The sequence below is a fragment of the Amphiura filiformis genome, chromosome 9 (genome assembly GCF_039555335.1).
Source record: "Amphiura filiformis chromosome 9, Afil_fr2py, whole genome shotgun sequence".
NCBI lineage: Eukaryota > Metazoa > Echinodermata > Ophiuroidea > Amphilepidida > Amphiuridae > Amphiura > Amphiura filiformis.
Window position 1 is genome coordinate 30,254,543 of NC_092636.1, and position 19,207 is coordinate 30,273,749.

Here is a 19,207-nt window from a genome sequence, read left to right on the forward strand (position 1 = left end):
CAAACTCATACATATTATAATGATTGGAACTGTTACATTAATGTTTCCCTTGATATGCTTAACATTAAAAAACAAAATAAAACATTAAAATTGAAATAAAAAAATAAAAAATGGAAACTTAATCAATTTTGAAAATATAAAGTGGTATAGTTGTGAGATTTGAGGTCAATGTCAAACTTCACACATGGTGTTAAAAAAAATCAGATTACCACTCATTTATGGACTATACTTCCAAATATGCTCAAATGAAACCTGTTTTTGTTTAAAAATAATACTAGAAAGTTAGGGAAATCATTTAGCTACATATTGATACCAAAAGTATCAATATGTAGTTGAGTAAAAGTTGAGTTCTTGGAGTTTATATCTCCCCTACCCCTTAATTTTGTCCTATTTTTTGTGATTTTATGCGATTATACGTCCATATATAAAATGACCTGTAAAAAAGTGATACCACAATTTGAGACCACTACCTACCTAGCAGTGATCTAGAGGGTCCATACTAACTACCTATGGTGTCAAACCTTGTATGTAGTGGGGGATGAACGAACTCATTTGTTTGAGGTTGCTGCTCCTGGACTATGATACCAGTGTACTATTATTTTTTGAGAAAAATGCAAAAATAGTCACAAATTTATCAAGGGGTGTAGTACCACCTTAATATATGAATTTTAAGGCCGCTGTAAAATACTTTACATTAAGTAATTAACACACATGAAACAACAGGCAAACATTATGAATCTTTGTTGCTGGTTTATTATATGACTAGGAATGATGTTAACGTACTTATTCATCTGTCATTGATGTGATGATGAGAGTGTCATCCTCATCCATCTAAAGCAAGGGTAGGCGACTTTTTTTAACACGCTGGGCTAGAAATAAACAATGAAAAACTGCATAGGCTGCACATTTTTATTTTCAAAGTGCACTATTAAAATCATTTACAATAATATTAATGTTGTAAACTATGTAAATTAATTCATATGTTTCCATGTTTCTAAAGTCTAATCCCTGTCCTAAAATGTATTGAATTATGGTTATGAATTTTGAAACTTTAATAGACTGCAAAAGTCATTCCATATCTTTATCATCGTAACTAAATTTAATAGTCCTAAGTTTACCTCTAACATGTGTCATGAACTTTATTCTGAGCTTTACAGAATTCACGGGTCATTTGATCATTATGAAAATTATTCATGTGTATTCTCTTGAATCAAGTTGTCATGAAACCTTTGAAAAATAATGTATACATAAATCCCAGTTAAATGAATCATTCCATGTCAACGATTTACATGTTCTATAGAAAATATTTTACATCGAAATAAGAAAAAAACCTCCCACGTACACTTGTACGTACCATACATGTACATGGCTCCTTTTACCATGGACCTATGCATTTTAATAATAGTAGTATTAATATACGATTTCAGTCAAATTTTAATTTGATTATTATTTGCCAAAAAATTATGCAATATTATAAAAAAAAAGTTTTCTGGCCATTTTAATCCAAACTAATGAGGTAACGAATGTTACAGAAAACTCATTATCTCATCCGCTTAACGGCAGTGTGCTTTTGTCCTAAAACACAATGAATTTGGTTGAATCCAATTGGGACTGGCATGTGTAAACATTACAATTATGGCAAAAAAAAAATCAGTTTTTTTTTTTTTTGACTCGTTTCAAAAACATCGTACATTATGGCTTTAAATACGGTAGCTTTTAACTACTTTTTACTAACGTCTTCCGCCTTTTTGACCCACACCCCCTAAACAAAAGGACTTTCGATTATTACTTCATCAAACTTTTGGGTTATTCCCTTAAAGTTTATATTTCAAATTTCTACACACCAAGATTACTATACTTCCTTGTATTGAGATTCATCATAATATAACCGTATTAACTACGTCACATTTGTCTTTATTACACAGTCATGACAATAACAAAATTGTCAAACTTGAATATATATTAGTACCACGCCTGATGAAGGCAATTTATATCTTTTTTTAATCGTTTTTTCTTTAATTATTTTGAACATGGCAACACAATTTTCATGATTTTCCGACATACTAGGGGCCCCTTGCTATTAATATTGTAAATACCACAAAGATCGAAATGATAAATTTGAAGATTATCATTTTGGCGTGTAATTTTATTAAACTGCCTTATGGCGAATCTTACAGGGGCCCATCAAGATATGGTACAATAGGACAAACCACTATATCGCTTTAGTTTTGACAAAACACTGCACTTACATATAATAAAGCGAGAGTATGGTAAGTGTTACAATTTGAGGCATGAAGGCTCTGCTTTCATCCATCTGAACCTCAAGCTGGACCCCTTATTTCATTTTCGCTTTTGCTCGGGGCCCCTGAACTCTCGGGGCTCCTGTCCACCCGCTTGCTACGCCACTGACCATAACCCTAATCCTAACTTTTACCCTAACCCTAACGATAAGCCTAACCCTAAGCCTAATACTAACCCTAAGCCTATCCCTAAGCCTAAGCCTAAACCTAACCCTAATCCTAAACCGAAGCATTACCCTAACCCTAGGTTCTTATGAGTTATTCCGGCGTCTAACCCTAACCCTGACCAGAACCCGAACCTTAACCGTAACCCTAATCCTTACCCTAACCCTAGGTTCTTAGGAGTTGTTCCGGCGTCTAACACTAACCTTTACACGAACCCTAACCCAAACTATCACCCTAACCCTAATCCTAAATTTAATCCTAACCCTAACCCTTACATTAACCCTAACCCTAATCCTAAATTTAAGCCTAACCATAGCCCTAAGCCTAAGCCTAACCCGAACCCTAACCCTAACCTTAAGCCTAACCCTTACCCATACCCTATCACTAATCTTAACCCTAAGCCTAACCCTTAACCCTAATCCTAACCCTAATCCTAAACTTAAGCCTAACCCTAACAATAAACATAACCATAACCCTACGCCTATCCCTAACCCGAACCAGAACCCTAAACTAAGCATAACCCCAACCCTGACCCGAACCATAACCTTAGCCCTAACCCTAATCCTAAACTTAAGCCTAACCCGAACCCTAACCATAACATTAACCTAACATTAACCTTAACCCAAGCCTAACGTAGGCACCATCTGGTATAATAATTGTGCTTAACCTTTACCCTAACCATGAGCCTAACCCGAAACCTAGTCCTAACCTTAACCCTACCCTACACCTACACCCAATCCTAACCCTATCCCTAACCCTAAGCCAAACCCTAAGCCTTAACCTAATCCTAAACCGAAGCATTACCCTAACCCTAGGTTTTTAGGAGTTGTTCCGGCGTCTAATCCGAACCCTGACCAGATCCGAACCCTAACCTTAACCCTAACCCTAATCCTTACCCTAACCCACGTACCTTAGGAGTTGTTCCGGCGTCTAATACATACTAACCCTTACCCGAACCCTAACTCAAACCTTCACCCTAACCCTAGTGCCAAACTTAAGCCTAACCCTAACATTAACCCTAACCCTAAGCCTTACCCTAACCATAGGTTCTTATGAGTTGTGCCGGCGTCTAACCCTAACCCTTACCCTAACCGTAACCCAAACCTTAACTCTAATCCTAAACTTAAGCCTAATCATAACCCTTAGCCTAACCCTAACCCAAACCCTAATTCTAAATTTAAGCCCAACCCTAACCCTTACATTAACCCTAACCCTAATCCTAAACTTAAGCCTAACCCGAACCCTAACCCTAACATTAACCTAACCTTAACCCTAACCCAAGCCTAACGTAGGCACCATCTGGTATAATAATTGTACTTAACCTTTACCCTAACCATGAGCCTAACCCGAAACCTAGTCCTAACCTTAACCCTACCCTACACCCAATCCTAACCCTATCCCTATCCCTAACCCTAAGCCAAACCCTAACCCTTAACCTAACCCTAATCCTAAACCGAAGCATTACCCTAACCCTAGGTTCTTAGGAGTTGTTCTGACCCTAACCCTAACCCTAACCTAACCCTAACTCTAACCCTAAACCTAACTCAAACACGAACAAGAACCCTAACCCTAACCCTAACCTTAAACCTAATCCTAAACTTAACCTTAACCCTAACCTATACCCTAATCCTAACCTTAACCATAACCCTAATCCTAAACTTAAGCTTACCCCTAACCCTAACTCTAAACCTAATCCTAAACTAACCCTAAGCCTAAGTTACCCTAACCCTAAGTCTAAGCCTAATCCTATACCGAAGTATAACTCTAAGTCTTACCCTAACCCTAGGTTCTTAGGGGTTGTTCTGGCGTCTAATCCTAACCCTGACCCAAACACGAACCCTAACCCTAACCCTAACCCTAACCCTAACCTTAACCCTAAGCCTAAGCATAACCATATCCTTAACCCTAACTCCAACATATACCTTAACCCTAACCTTAACCCTAATCCTAAACTTAAGCTTAACCCTAACCTTAACCCTAATCCTAATCTTAAACTTAAGCCTAAACCTAACCATAACTCTAAACCTAACCCTAACCTAAGCCTAAGTTACCCCTAACCCTAAGTCTAACCCTAATCCTATACCGAAGTCTAACCCTTAGTCTTACCCTAACCCTAGGTTCTTAGGAGTTGTTCTGACGTCTAATCCTAACCATGACCCGAATCTGAACAAGAACCCGAACCATAACCTTAATCTATAACCCTAAGCCTAATCCTAACCTTAACCCTAACCCTAACCTATACCCAAACCGAACCCTAACCTTAACCCTAACATGCGCGTATTTTTTTTTTTTTTGGGGGGCTTTGGGGCGCCAGCCCCAGGGTAAAAGCAGGGGCGGCCAAAATGAAGCGGCGGCGGAAGAAGAAGGGCGTTTTTTTTGCTCTTCACTTTTTCAAACGACCGAGAAAAAAATTGGGTCTACCTTTTCGGGCTGTTGAGGAAGGGGCGTCAAAATTGAATTTTCTTCAGCCCCCCGGGGTCGGGGCGGCCACGGTACGCTACTGCCTAATAATAATAATAATATTTATCTTTTTCCTGCATTTTTGTGGTAACTTTTATTCTATAGGGTAAGGGCGTTATTTATATACATTTTAAATAATTTAAATTAGCAAACTAATATGAGTTAGTCCTTACATTTCATGATAAAATGTTTTTGAAAATTCTCTTGCCATTTGCTAGTCTTTTTTCTGATGTTCGAATGCCATTATATTATACCAGTGTTTACTTCTTCTAAAGATGCAAACAAGATTTGTTTGGGTTAAGGTTAGGGTTAGGGTATATGATAGGGTTAGGGTTAAGGTTAAGTTTAAGATTAGAGTTAACCTGTTCTCAAAACTTGACCTTAATACTGATTGTCTTATAATAGGTGTTATAGGCACAATTATACCTGATGGTGCTTACGCTAGGCTTGGGTTATTAGGCTTAGGGTTAGGGTTAGGTTAATGTTAGGGTTAGAGTAAGGGTAAGTGTTAGGCTCAAGTTTAGGATTGGGTTAGGGTATGAGTAAGGGTTGCGGTTATGCTTAGGGTTATGGTTATTGTTAGGATTAGGCTTCAGTTCAGGATTAAGGTTAAGGTTAAGGTTAAGGTTTAGGTTAAGGGTAGGCTATGGGCAAGGGTTAGCCTTAAGGTTAGGGTTCGGGTTAGGGTTAGGCTTAGGGTTATGGTCAGGTTTAAGTTTAGCATTAGGGTTAGGGTTAAGGTTTGGGTTACGGTTAGGGTTAGGGTTAGGCGCCAGAACAACTCATAAGAACCTATGGTTAGGTAGGGTAAGGCTTGGGGTTAGGGTAAATGTTAGGGTTAGGGTTAGGCTTAAGGTTGGTCTGAACCCTGGAATTATGGAAACTTTCGGGCCTTATAACTTTTAAATTGTTGGTCTAAAGTATATAAAAGTATACATATTTAGAATGGCAAAGACTTGATAAGTTCATCTGTGAGGTCAAATTTAGGCCAAAATGGCACTTATGGTTCTATGTTCAGCGTTTTAATCATCGGGAGCATCGGGTTTAATGTTCATGTTTTTTTAGATTCGGACTGATGACGTGCTTTTCAGATTCGGACTAACGACGTGTTTTTCAGATCGGACTGATGACGTGTTTTTCAGATTCGGACTGACGACGTGCTTTTCAGATTCGGACTGACGACGTGTTTTTCAGATTCGGACAGACGACGTGTTTTTCAGATTCTGACTGAGGACGTTTCGGACTGAAGACGTTTCGGACTGATGTGGGCACCCCGTTAAGCCACACACCACATTGAGGAACATGTTAGTTCACCCTAAAGATAAAAGGGACATAAGTGAAACATCAGGATGTGTGTATGAAATTCCAAGTCGCAACTGCACCCACACATATGTTGGGGAAACAGGAAGACAGTTTGGAACTAGAATGAAAGAACATCAGAAAGAAGCAGATAAAATCAGTCAAAGGACATGCACCAGAGCCGCTCGGTTATCATCGGTTTCAGGACAACACAAGTCTGCCATTTCAGATCACGTTGCAGAACACAATCACATCAAAATTCTTCATCGAGAAAGTGATAAGTTTCCAAGATGGATAAGAGAATCAATCTGGATAAGGAGGCGCAACGAGCAAGCTATGAACAATGAGGGGGCGCAGCTTATTTTCTCAGTCATGCATACAACCAGCTTATCCAGGAAAAATCAACTGGCAACACTACAGCTAAGACAGCAAGTGCTAGTACTGGATACAGCTCAGTCAAGAAGAAGCAACCAGCCAATAAGGTTGCGAAACGTCACTACTAATTGTGAGTACCTGGATTTGCTAAGAGAACTCTAGTAATAATTTATATAGACAATCCTGATGAATCTCTTCAATGATATAATCCTAGTAATTGAAACTAGAGCGATAATACCAATATAGCTTAATCATATGGGGCTTCTTTGTGATATACCACTATCGCACGTTTCAAGATATTCCACGTAGGAAAGACCCGCAATATGTATATCGACCCAGGTCTTTAAAGGAATAGTGACCCGGGTCTTGTGAGGGGACATTATTTCTACTATAGTAAGTTATGTTCTTTTTTAAATAGTATATTGTTTATTTTCCCCTCAATTTTACACAATATGGGGGTCATACCTTCTTGGTATTTCGATATACGAAATGACCCATATATTGAACATGGTTTTAAATGAGTGTCATTCCCGGGAGGGAAAATATTTTTATTATATTCCTACATGTCTATTTAAGACCCAAAGGTTGCTGAGTAAGGGAGTAAGTTTGAGTTATATAAGCTGAGACCATTTCATGGTTCAACAATGGTTAAATAAATGGGATGGGGAAGCTAAGTTAGCTGTGAAGAATATCGTCTTGATTAGAAAAATAATCTTACTTACAACGATTCCATCAGCTTTTGCGAGACACTGCTCATTACCAGAGGTACCATCAATGAAGCCGATTTTCTTTCCAGTAATATCTTGCCAGTTGAAGTTATTAGGATTATCCTTAAGGGTGCCAAATGCCTGATGCGGAGATTTTGTAAACGGATCAGAAAACTTAAAGGTACGTTGTCGTTCTTTTTTAACACGCCATCCTAAATGATAAAAATAATAACAATTAGGTCCGCGTACACGGTTATTTGCCTATTGGCGCGTGAATGATCATTGGATGATGCAAGAGCCACCATGCAATATATTACCTTTGTCATTTACGCATTGGCATAAATCGTGGTTGTGGCGCACGGGACAAAGGATATAGAATCCCCCAGAAGTTTGCCATTCAAGCTGGAATATGCGCGCAAAGAGCGCGAATGTTTTGACTTCATCGCTTGAAATGGGCTCACAATCGAATTTTAACGTGCTAAATTAGTGATTCCCCCTCCTCCCCAGGGCACGTGCCCGCCATTACCCCCTAGCTACGCCACTAGATTTACGTGGTGAAATTCGGATGTTGAAAGAGAAGAGCCTAAACAAAAATAGCTATGATATCACCTTTTAACGATAACCGTGTTGAATTGAAATTCTTATGAATTGTTTTCCAAACGTATTTATTTCTTATGACTGACTGCATCGGTAAAGAATTCAAGAATAAACTGTTATCATTTTAGGGGTGAATTTCTCGACGGATTGATTAGCAGTTGGCCTCAAGGCTTAGTTAGCCTTTCATTAATATGAAAAGTGTGATTATATTGTTTGTGCACTAATTGTGTCAATCATATTTTACTTTCAATTAAAGACTTAGATTTTGTTAACTTAATCAAACAGTGTATTATCTTTTTTTTTTTGCATTGGAGTGAATTGGGTAATAGACTATTTTGAGTCATTACGGCTCATTATTCCAGTAAATCATTCCGCACCCACCTGGATCATACTATATGTTCGTAATAGTGGACTTAAAATATAGTACACTTAAAAGGCATTTTCATTAATTTCGTATTACAGGCGTTATGTCCCGCACAGTGTCATCATCCCTATATCTTCGTGTCAGAAATTGCCATGATAGTAGGCGAATCCACTCGTTCTTCAACAGACACGCATGGCGATTTTTTTATTTCGGGATAGACCGTTCGACTCAGGCTTAAGCACACCCCGGTTACCATAAAAACACACGCTTCTTTCCCATTACGAATGCGCGTTGTCATTTATCAGCTGAAATGACTAATAATATTTTTAATGTTGCTCATGGAAATTCGATTTTTTCGTCAGTTTTGTTTTCAAGACGCAGAGTGGAATTTCAATACGCACAGTAAGCATATTCTTTCAACACATATATTTAACTGCAAGTCTTACAAATGCTTCTTTCAAAAATTCGGTATGTATTAACGGGTTTGAGGATATAATCACATCAAAAGAATCTACACCACCATCATAGCACAACATGTAGTCTCTTTTCATTATAGTTTTAAAATCAATTCATCCCAATATGCAACGGTGCTCATCACGGAGGAATGTGATCGCTTTCTCCCTGAGTTTACCGTTCTATACAGACCATTGAAAGATTCGACCTTCAACAAAATATTAACAATATAATTAGCTTGTTTATTATAAAAGAAAACTCATAGCTGAATCGCTGAACTATTAGCGATTGGCATAATTAATTTTTAGCCAATGATTCTTTTAACCAATCGCTCACGGAGCGCGGAGTGCAAGTATAAAGCTAATTTTGTAATAGATGCTACTCTCAGCAGTTTATAACACGTGCTTTGACGTGCTTATACAAAATAATTCTTTACCAGGCGTGGACGATGTGTCCCGCTGTATTGAACTTTACTTGCATCCAATGCATATTAGTAAACAGTAATAAAATGAAAATCAAGTTGCGAAGGTAATCTAGCAAGACCAGAAATTGAAACAATTTGCAACTACAAGACAATAACGGGACCCCCTCCGTAGAGGGTGCCCCAAAAAGGTTGTATAGCTTCAAAACCAAGTTGCGAAGTTAAACTAGCAAGACCAAAAATTTAAGCAATTTGCAACCACAAAAGTTTATATAGCTTCCGCCGTTTTTAAGCACACTGAAGTGTGATTTTAATTTGTCCGCTCTGTGTTAGAAAGCTTATGAGAATCGTGTAAGCTTCCGATCTCGACCCATCCTAAATATTAATTTTCAACTTGAGGAGGATAGTAACCAAGTAACATCTCACGCCACTCGTTCTTTGGATCAGTGATAAATATTAACAACATCTTACCTGCGCAACCGTCATACCATCCGCTAAACAACCCAACACCTCCACGTGGTACCTCCCCGATTTCGCTGTTCCAGCAATTGGTAAAAACGTCGAATATCAGCGCACAATTCTTATTCGCTACCCTGCACACTACGAAGAAATAGTAAGATCTTGTTAGTGTCTTCGTCTAAGGAAGGCTCAATGTCCATTTCAAAGTTTCATTTATGGTTGATCCCCGGGGGGTTGATCCTATTTTTAATGTTCCGATGAATTTAAGGAGTTTTTCAGAAAGAACCAGTACTGCAGATATAGAACCAGTCCCCGGGAACAAGGAAAAGAAGGGCTTTAAACTATGTGAACAATTTTCATATCAGCCTTTGAGTCAAGAGACTGGATTTTTTAATCCAATTTCAACAGTACTGCTACTATTAGAGCATTATGTATAATCTATTTAACTCGATAAACGATGTAAAGAGCGTTCCGCAAACGTGAACTTGTATGATAGGCCTACCTGCATTCACCATATCCGGTACAAAGCCCGCCACCTGTCCAGTTTCTTCATCTCTGTAAAAGGAAAACAAGATCAACGTGATCAGTGATAATACTTCGACTGCTGCCAGAAGTGGGTACCTGTAATAGCTGCCCTGTGAATATTTGGCAATTTACACACAGTATATTGTACTTATCTACACATAGCAACTATATATTGCGACTATTGCACTTACCCATTTCTGGCACTAAGCAGTCGACTTATAGTGTATGTAAAGACTTCACAAAAAGTAACACAGCCGTTACAATTACACCTATACACTCTTATTTTCGCGATATAAAATTCTTAACTCCACCAGAAACTTGGTGTTATCAGGACCTTGTTAGATAGAAGTGATACCATTGTCACAGAGGAGGATGACAAAGAGCGTAAAGAGCCACATATCCACAAAGCCTTGTCAATGTGTGGCTACCCCGACTGGGCTGTGAAAAAGGTCAAACATGACAAAAACAATCCAAAACCTAAGAAAACCACCAAGACCAACGAAGCTGATAAGTCCAAAGGCCTTGTTGTGGTCCTTTATGTTGCGGGGCTTATAGAACGCGTATCACGTGTTTTTCGGAAACACGGTTTCTCAACAGCCAGCAAACCACATAGAACATTACGCAATATGTTAGTCCACCCAAAGGACAAATTAGACCCCCTTCAAAAAGCTGAAGCAGTTTACGAAATCCCATGTGCGGATTGCCCAAAATCATACATTGGTGAAACGGGACGCTCATTTGGTGTAAGACTCCTGGAACATCAAAAGGAGGTGCAAAAGTTTGAACTTAAGCAATACACCAGGGCGACTCGCAAATCCTCCATCGCGGATCAACACAAATCTGCTATCACTGACCATGTTGTGGGCACAAACCACAACATTGAATGGGATCAGGCAAAAGTTATAGACAGAGAGTCGAACTACTAGATGGCTTACGGAAGCTATCTGGATAAGGAGGAGAAGCTAGGAGAGGTGACAATATTCTCAATAAAGACGAGGGGGCCTACAAGTTACATAACATCTTTGACCAACTCATCACCACGCCCCCTATGGCGTTCGCCAAAAGGACAGTGAGCAGTGGTATGGGTTGCCAGTCTGAAGAAGATGATAGATTATCATAGAAACGTCACTGAATACGTGAGTAAATATACCATCTTTTACTACTGGATTTGATATAATGAACCTTCAAAACCATTTTAACAACAATCCAGATGAACTTGTTCATCTAATAAGCATGGCATTCAAACATCATTTAAGCCACACCAGACATTAAGAAACATTCTGGTCCACCCAAAGGACAAACGCGATTCCTTACAAACTGCCGAATGCGTTTACGAGATCCCCTGCCGCAACTGTGAAAAAACCTATATAGGTGAAACCTCTAGAGTTCTAGGTACGCGGCTTAAAGAACACAAAACCGAAGCGGAAAAAGCCTCAACTAAGGCTTATACCAGAGCTCAGAGGAAGGCCTCGGACACCGGTGAGGTCAACAAATCCGCTATTACTGACCATGTAGCGGAGGATAATCATGTGATCAATTGGGATGACGCGAGCATAAAGGACAGAGAGCAAAACAGAAATAGAAGACACATAAAAGAAGCGATTTGGATACGGAAAAGGGGGCCCAACACACTCAACCGGGATGAAGGAAATCACTTCCTGCCGCACATCTATGACCAACTCCTAAAACCACCTAAAACAGCGCCACCAACGTCACGCTCCGACAGGAAGCAGACGAGGAGGACTGGGAGAATTGGTCAGTCGATTTGAGAAAGTGCTACGATGTAGCACGAAACGTCATTGTTAGGTATGTTTAACATCATTTTACCAAATAATCAATTGGATTTGTTTACATGAAATTTTATATATGATATCTACTGACAATCCTGATGAACTTGTTTACGGATCTTGTTCAAAGACGTTTTCATAACATTAAATAACATTTGTTGGTAATTTACTGCACAGCAAACACAAATGTTTTACAGAAAACATTTAAATGTCGGGTTATATAAAGGGTATAAAAACGTTTTAATAACATTCCAAAAACATTTTGAAAACTTTGTACAAATCGTTCTAAACATAATGTTATTTTGGGGTTGAAAAAATATTTTGCAAACAATATTTGCCCAAAATATTTACAATAACGTTTTTAAAATGTTTTCACCACCTTTATATAACCCGACATTTAAATGTTATTAAAACGTTTTGTAAAAAACATTTTAAGAACATTTCTGTGTTTGCTGGGTGCAAATAATTTAACATAATGTTATTTAAGTGTTGACAAAATATTTGGCCTAAAATGTTTGCAAAAATAGCTTACAATGACATGTCGAAGACATTTTAAAAATATTGTTGTAGTGTGTTTTCATACAAAACGTTTTAAAACGATTTCATGACCTTTATATAACCCGACATTTTAATGTTATTAAAACGTTTTTACCTAATACAAAACCCAAAATATAACTTATTTAAAACGTTTTAAAACGTTTTTGTGTTTGCTGGATACAAACACTTCACCAAACAAATAAGATGTGGCGGTACACCAAACTCCTAAGAGGCGTGATAATGCAAGCGCACGGGGTATCTAAGGGGGATGTGCCCCCCCCCCCCCGCGAATTAAGAATGTTCTGTAATAATGAAGAACCGATATTATTGAAGCCTTTTCGTGGATCTATTTACACTTGTGCACAATTTTCGTTGGAAAATATTTTGAAAATGAACAATGAACCCACCAATTAGTAAAAAAAGAGCTTTGCCTCATTTGGTCTTACAGTACTTAATCTATTTGTCAATTTATTTCAAATCTGACAACACAAATTAACTAAATAATGATTGAAAATAGCCGTAAGCACCAATTGTTCCAGAAGAATCAACACTTAGCACCACAAAGTGCACTGTAATCGCTAAACAGGATTGCATTAACACTGAATGCAGTCACGGTGGTGTAGCAGAAAAGTGCAAGCGATGAACCGTGACACCGCGGCTCAGCGGCAAGTAGCAGACATTATACAACCTGCATGCATTCACCGTCTTACTAATTTAGATTTTTTTTTAAACCAATAACAAACCACGCGAAAACGTTTTGTTTTCTAGTTTTGGTAATTTTAATCACTGTAAGTGAGGGCTTTATCATTTGAGCACAAAATACTATTAGGTCAGGTACCGCTCCGACTTGACATTTGGTATGGTCAAGTAAAGACTTTCTAAACGCATTTTATTATCACCAAGAGGAGGCTTTCGAATAGTTGATCAGAGTCGTACCGTTTTGCCCAAAAGAATAATTTTATGCTGACCTTTAATTTCAAGAGGTCATAGGTCATAAACCTTGGGTTTGATGATGATGATTGATTCACTTTCATATCAATACGTTTGTATACTTTTAATTTCAAATATTTTAAATTTCACAAATAAATCACTTTTTGGGTCAAAATTTAAAAAAAATCACTGAAAAGATCACTGATGGTGTAGATACAAAAAAAGAAGCGTTGTCCAAAATTGTTGCACGAAAATAAAATGTCAAATTAACTATCTGGCCTTTCTTATTGGACTTGTTATTTGAAGTGAAAAAATGAAGTGAAAAAACTATGGGTCACAAAAATATTTCACTGATAACTTTTTCAATTCACACATCCAGCTCAATACATTGATATACATTTCTTGTCAAATAAAGAAATTATTGCACCCAAAAACGCGTAAAAATTGACATTTTAGGTAAAAAATTGTAAAAATCATGAAAAAAGAACGTTTTAACCAAAATCAAGGTTGCAGTCAACTTTCTGTTGAAGTTGGCTACTTTAAAGGGGTGGGGTGGGGTATGAACGTTTGGACAGTATTTATTGTGGGACATTAGCGCACATCAGACATATCGAATTGCATTCTGAATACGAAGAATGTCCTTCTGATATCAAATAATTTTGATTTTATGAAATTCGCAATGTAATACACATTTTATGGCAAATGATTAAAAATTGATATTTTTGATATGTAACAGTACTCGGAGTAAACTATATAAATCTGATGATTTATACTTAAAGTGTATGTAGGTGAGATGAAAAACCGACGATCAATTGAAAATTTTGACCTTTCGTATTGAAGATATGAATTTTGTTTCCCAAATTCCAAAAAAAAATTAGGTCTTTTTTGTATAATATTCATATTTTCAATATGAAAGGTCAAATTTTTCAATTGATCGTCGGCTTTTCCTCTCAGCTACATGCACGTCAAGAATATGTCATTAGATTAATAAAATTTACTTCGAGGACTGTTATATATCAAAAATGTGAAAAATATCAAATTTTAATAATTTGTCATAAAATTTGTATTATATCGTGAATTTCAAAAATGAAACTTATTTGATATCAGAAAGACATTCTTCGTATTCAGAATGCAATTCAATATGTCTGATGCGCTCTCATGTCCCACAAAAAATACTGTCGAAACGCTCAAAACGCTCATTCCAGATTCCATAAGTGACATTTTTGTTAAAAAATGGGAAGTCACCAAATCAAACACCACATTTTTCAATATCAGTTCAATATCTCATTTAAACAGATTGCGGAGACTCTAACGATTAATTCTAACCCTGCTGGCACATTTGTCCAAAGATGATGCACGGGACCTTATGTAGCCCCAAAGTGGCCTCTATACTAAGTACATATCTATGAAGTTTACTTCGAGGACTGTTAAGTGTCAAAAATATATGTTTTAATAATTTGCCACAAAATTTTATGATATGGCGTATTTCAAAAAAATAAAATTGTTCGATATCAGAAGGATAATCCTCGTATTCAGAAGGCAATTTGCTATCCGATTCCTTTAACCTTAACCTTAATTGACCTTCTCTATTTCACGGTTTTGGGTTTAGAAACAATAGACAAATTATGGCCATTGCACTGCCACCAATGACCCGTGATATATAGCTATACTATGCCAAAAAGTCAAACTGAACTATATTTGGGTAAATTTGTTGCGCATTATGATACCCCATTGAATCCAATTTGACCTCAAGAAGTAAAGTTACGAGCAATTGAATAGACGTTTAGATCAATTTTTTAATAGCAATGTTGAAACTTTGAAAGTTCTGGCGATACGTTCAGAACACACCATCCACATAGGGAATGACAACTTTCAACAGTTACCACATTGCCACCTTCATAAAACCCCATTGCTCTCTACGGAACATGTTAGTTCATCTCAAAGACAAACGTGATCCTGAGAACTCCACGGATGTTATCGATATTTACGCTATTCCTTGTAAGAACTTCAAATCCACGTATGAAAAACGTAGGAGAAACGGGAAGAAAGTTCGGCAAGCGAATGGCAGAAGCGGAAAAGACAGGGGCAAATTTGCGGACTCGAGCGGTTAGAAAAGCGTCACAATCCGTTGTTAACAAATCAGTCCTCACAGACCATGTACAGGAGAACGATATGTTTTTAAATAAGATACTAGAGTGAACAATAGCCCATGAGGAGTGACACAAGTCAAGGCATCAAGACAACCACATGGGCCAATCTGTGAGAGCATGGCAAGACATGGACAAGCTGAAGCGGGTTGCTCTTCTGACTACAAATGGCCTTGGTAGCAGTGCCTTCAGATCTGGTGGGCACAACACTGGGAAGAGGCTAATACAAACGGTGGATTAAGGAGGCAATAGAAATCAGAAAGCAAGATACTATCACGAACAGGGAGGAGGGGAAATACAACCTCAGTCACGTGTTTGACGATCTTCTTGGGAAAAGAACTGGCAACCGCGTTGCTGAGCAACCAGCATCAGTGGTAAACAGAAGATCGTCATAACAACAATAATGTAGAAAAGGCGTGTGGTATACTCCGAAACGTCCACAGTGAGTACTGTTTCATGGACTAGAAATAAGAAAAATCTACTATTAACTTTAGTTCATATTTAACATGACACCCATTTTTTAATTTTCTTGCTTGAGGATATGAACATTTTTGCGAATGTGACAATTTTTCTCAATTTCCCGTCTACTTTGGGCATGCTGAAGGTTTTTATTTTCCATATAATTCAACTTTTACACGTTAATTTTGATTCACACAAATGATTGATATCTTATCCGTGGTCAATGGTACGGTAATTTAAGCAAGAAAACGGTGTCTTCCATTTCTGGGGCTATTTTGCTAAAACGCGTTTGCCAGCTAAATTTTCAATATTGTATTACTTAACACCGTGCTCACCAACCCGTAATAATTTTTGTGTTGAACAAACATGAACAAACGAGGTCACGAAGTTGCCGTTGTTGTTGGACTTTTGTATACATGTATTTCATGATACTCACAAATAGAACGCATTGTTCGAGGTATGTCCAACGTGTATCATCCACACTTTGTCGTCATTCCTGTCGTCTTTTGATGTCAACCCAGTACCTGTAAATGAATATTACGGACCATTCAATGATATTTTACACCAGGATGAGTGGGAGATTAGTTCAAACTATCGACAAAAATTTGCCACCCCGCGTCCACTCAAAGCTGTCCCCCATGTTCCCTTGTTCTCCATTTAAAGCATAAAATTTCCGCAGCCCCCAAGTACGAAATCAGATTTCCACCTCAAAAGCCCCTAAAAGATTGGATTCCCCGCTTAAAGCTTCAACTCCCAACTGATATTGAACGGTGTCTTAAGTAATATAAAAGAACTACTGCACCCTAACACATGCCCTAACCTTAACTGTCTCTAAAAATAAAACATAACCCTAACCCTAACCCTAACCCTTATCACTAATCCTGAACTTAAAGCCGAAGTTCAGCAACCAATGGCCCCAAGGTACTTTACTTCTTGTTTTTTTTCCATCCCGGGCTTTCCATTTAGGCTTGCATGCTTATATAATTGTTTAAGCCTGATCCCATAAGTAACCAAGTGTGTAAACAAACAAGCAAGCAAACAAACAAATAAAACAAAACTTACCTACGTTTACCACGCTAGGCGATGATGATCCATTCTGCTGCGACAAACTTACGATAGCAATAACGAAGGCTGCTAAGGCAAAACATAACGCAGCTACTAATATAACAAGATGAAGTGTGCTATTCCTCCCAGAGGAGTCTTTAATCAACTCGTTGCGATCAACGTTATTAGAATCCATCACAACAAATTATAAGTTATAAGCCTTTCAGCAAGTCCGGGGTAGTAAGTGACTTTTTATCGATGTGGACGTGTTTTAGCTGCTCTGTACAACTGGAATATACAACACTGCACACAGGTCATTCGACTAAAAGGACGATATTGTGACCTCGAACTTGATTCTTGATCACTTCAATTCACCTGTATTTCCATAATAAAAAAATGTGAAATGATCTGGATCATTGGGCCCAAAGGAGACAATTTAGAAAGTTGACTTGATTACCTTAAAGTAACAATTAAGAAATAGCAAACATAGGCCAATAGTATTAGCTCATCTTTACATTCAAAATGTGACAAATTGATATAATATTAGCAATTTTATAGTGTTCAAAATCGTGTTTAAATACAATTTTTAAATGTGAATGTCACACAGGTTAAAAAGAAACGGGAATATTCGGGCAATATTTAAGACGATCTGCGCATGAATACACAAGGGAAAAATGTAGTTAGGGTCAATACGCTTATTCTCGGTCACACGCCTATTCTCGGTCAGTTAGCGATTTGAACAACCGCTGACGATCGTTGCTTTAATTTCAGCCGTGTCTTCCGAACGAATCATTTAGCCGTACCGGTGCTGCAGGTTTTGGTGACTTTTTAATATCACGGCAGCACAGTTCACCTCAAATAATAGATTTTGAGATTGTATGGTGACCTGAAATATCGGCATTTAAAAAAATAATGACGCCATTTAAGAGGGATATTGTAATATAATCAGTGATGCGAAATTGTACATGCATTTTAAAGCTGTAATTTTAACAAGTTGATCCACCTGCATCGTAAATAACACCATAGCAAATGATTGGTGTTGTGTTTATGTAAATTCCCATAGAAACAGGGTGTCCGAGAATAGGCATACGAATTCCGTTGGCATTCCTATTCTCGGTCAGTGTTCCCAAGTATGAGCTATGTTGACATTGTTGTTGCCATGTGTCCTACAAATGATCATGCATGAGCACTTGAGAAGTGTTGCATTTTGCTCTGCAGGCTTAAATTAGGCCTATAGCCATTTGTCGAATACAAATGAGCGAGGAGAAATTATTTGTGACCGCCCGCCCTCCCTCCTCTACCCATTACCCCATCCCCTAACCTGTCGTATTTTCGAGCTTTTTCGGTCGGAAAAATTGGGTCAACAATGTCACATTTCTGGCGGCAAAAATGGTTCCTGCCCTGGACCGAAAAAGGCGCTATAACTGACTTGCGCAGATTACATACACTATCTCCTCGGGCCTACACGTGCTATTAGCGCAATTTTGTCATTACTTTATATACATGTTAGCACAAATAGCACCGCTATTTTCATGGGTGTGCTATCTGTGCAATTGACAGTGTTATTTTTTGAGGACTTAGAAAAAAACCCATTAGGGACATTAAAAATAGCTTTAAATGTTAATTTTAGCGCAGTTATCATGGTTATGCTATTTTTGAGTTCTCCTATTACTTGGAGGGGTGTTATTAGCGCTGTTGTGCTATTCTTATGGTTAGCCCCTAGCGTGCTATTAGCGCTATGGTGCTATTCTTAAAATGGTTAGGCCTTATAGCGTGCTATTAGTGCTATTGTGCTCTGAAATTGTTTTGGCCTTAGGCGGCATATAGCGTTATTATCGCAATAATGTTATTTATTATCGCAATAATAATTCTTGTACTCTTGGTGGGGTGCTATTACCGCTATTGTGTTATTCTTAAAATGACCCGGACCTTATAGCGTGCTATTAGCGCTATTGTGCTATTCTTCAAGGGGGCACAACACTAAATCCTTCCGCATTTGGTGTAACCTTGTATAGTTCCGGCAAAATGTATCAGCCTCTCGTGGGTACTAAATTCAAGTGAATCGTGCTTGTTTTTATGGGAACAACAGAGTAGGACCTCAACATTAAAAAATATATTCAATAAATGTTTCAAATCGATTGTGAATTAGTGACAGGCTGTCGGAATAATATCAAGGCC

General features: G+C 37.9%; 1 protein-coding gene across 1 annotated transcript in view; it reads right to left on the reverse strand.

The window, feature by feature from the left end:
• The window catches only part of LOC140160853 (arginine-binding periplasmic protein-like), a 39,431-nt gene extending 22,045 nt beyond the window's left edge, over nt 1-17,386 (reverse strand). Inside the window, exons 1-5 of the mRNA XM_072184177.1 lie at nt 17,048-17,386; nt 16,422-16,509; nt 10,103-10,155; nt 9,613-9,741; nt 7,322-7,518 (exon numbers count right to left, since the gene is read on the reverse strand). Of these exons, the coding sequence (XP_072040278.1) occupies nt 7,322-7,518; nt 9,613-9,741; nt 10,103-10,155; nt 16,422-16,509; nt 17,048-17,225 (645 nt within the window). The 5' untranslated portion in view covers nt 17,226-17,386. The remainder of the gene's footprint in view (nt 1-7,321; nt 7,519-9,612; nt 9,742-10,102; nt 10,156-16,421; nt 16,510-17,047) is intronic.
• Nucleotides 17,387-19,207: the final 1,821 nt, after the last annotated feature.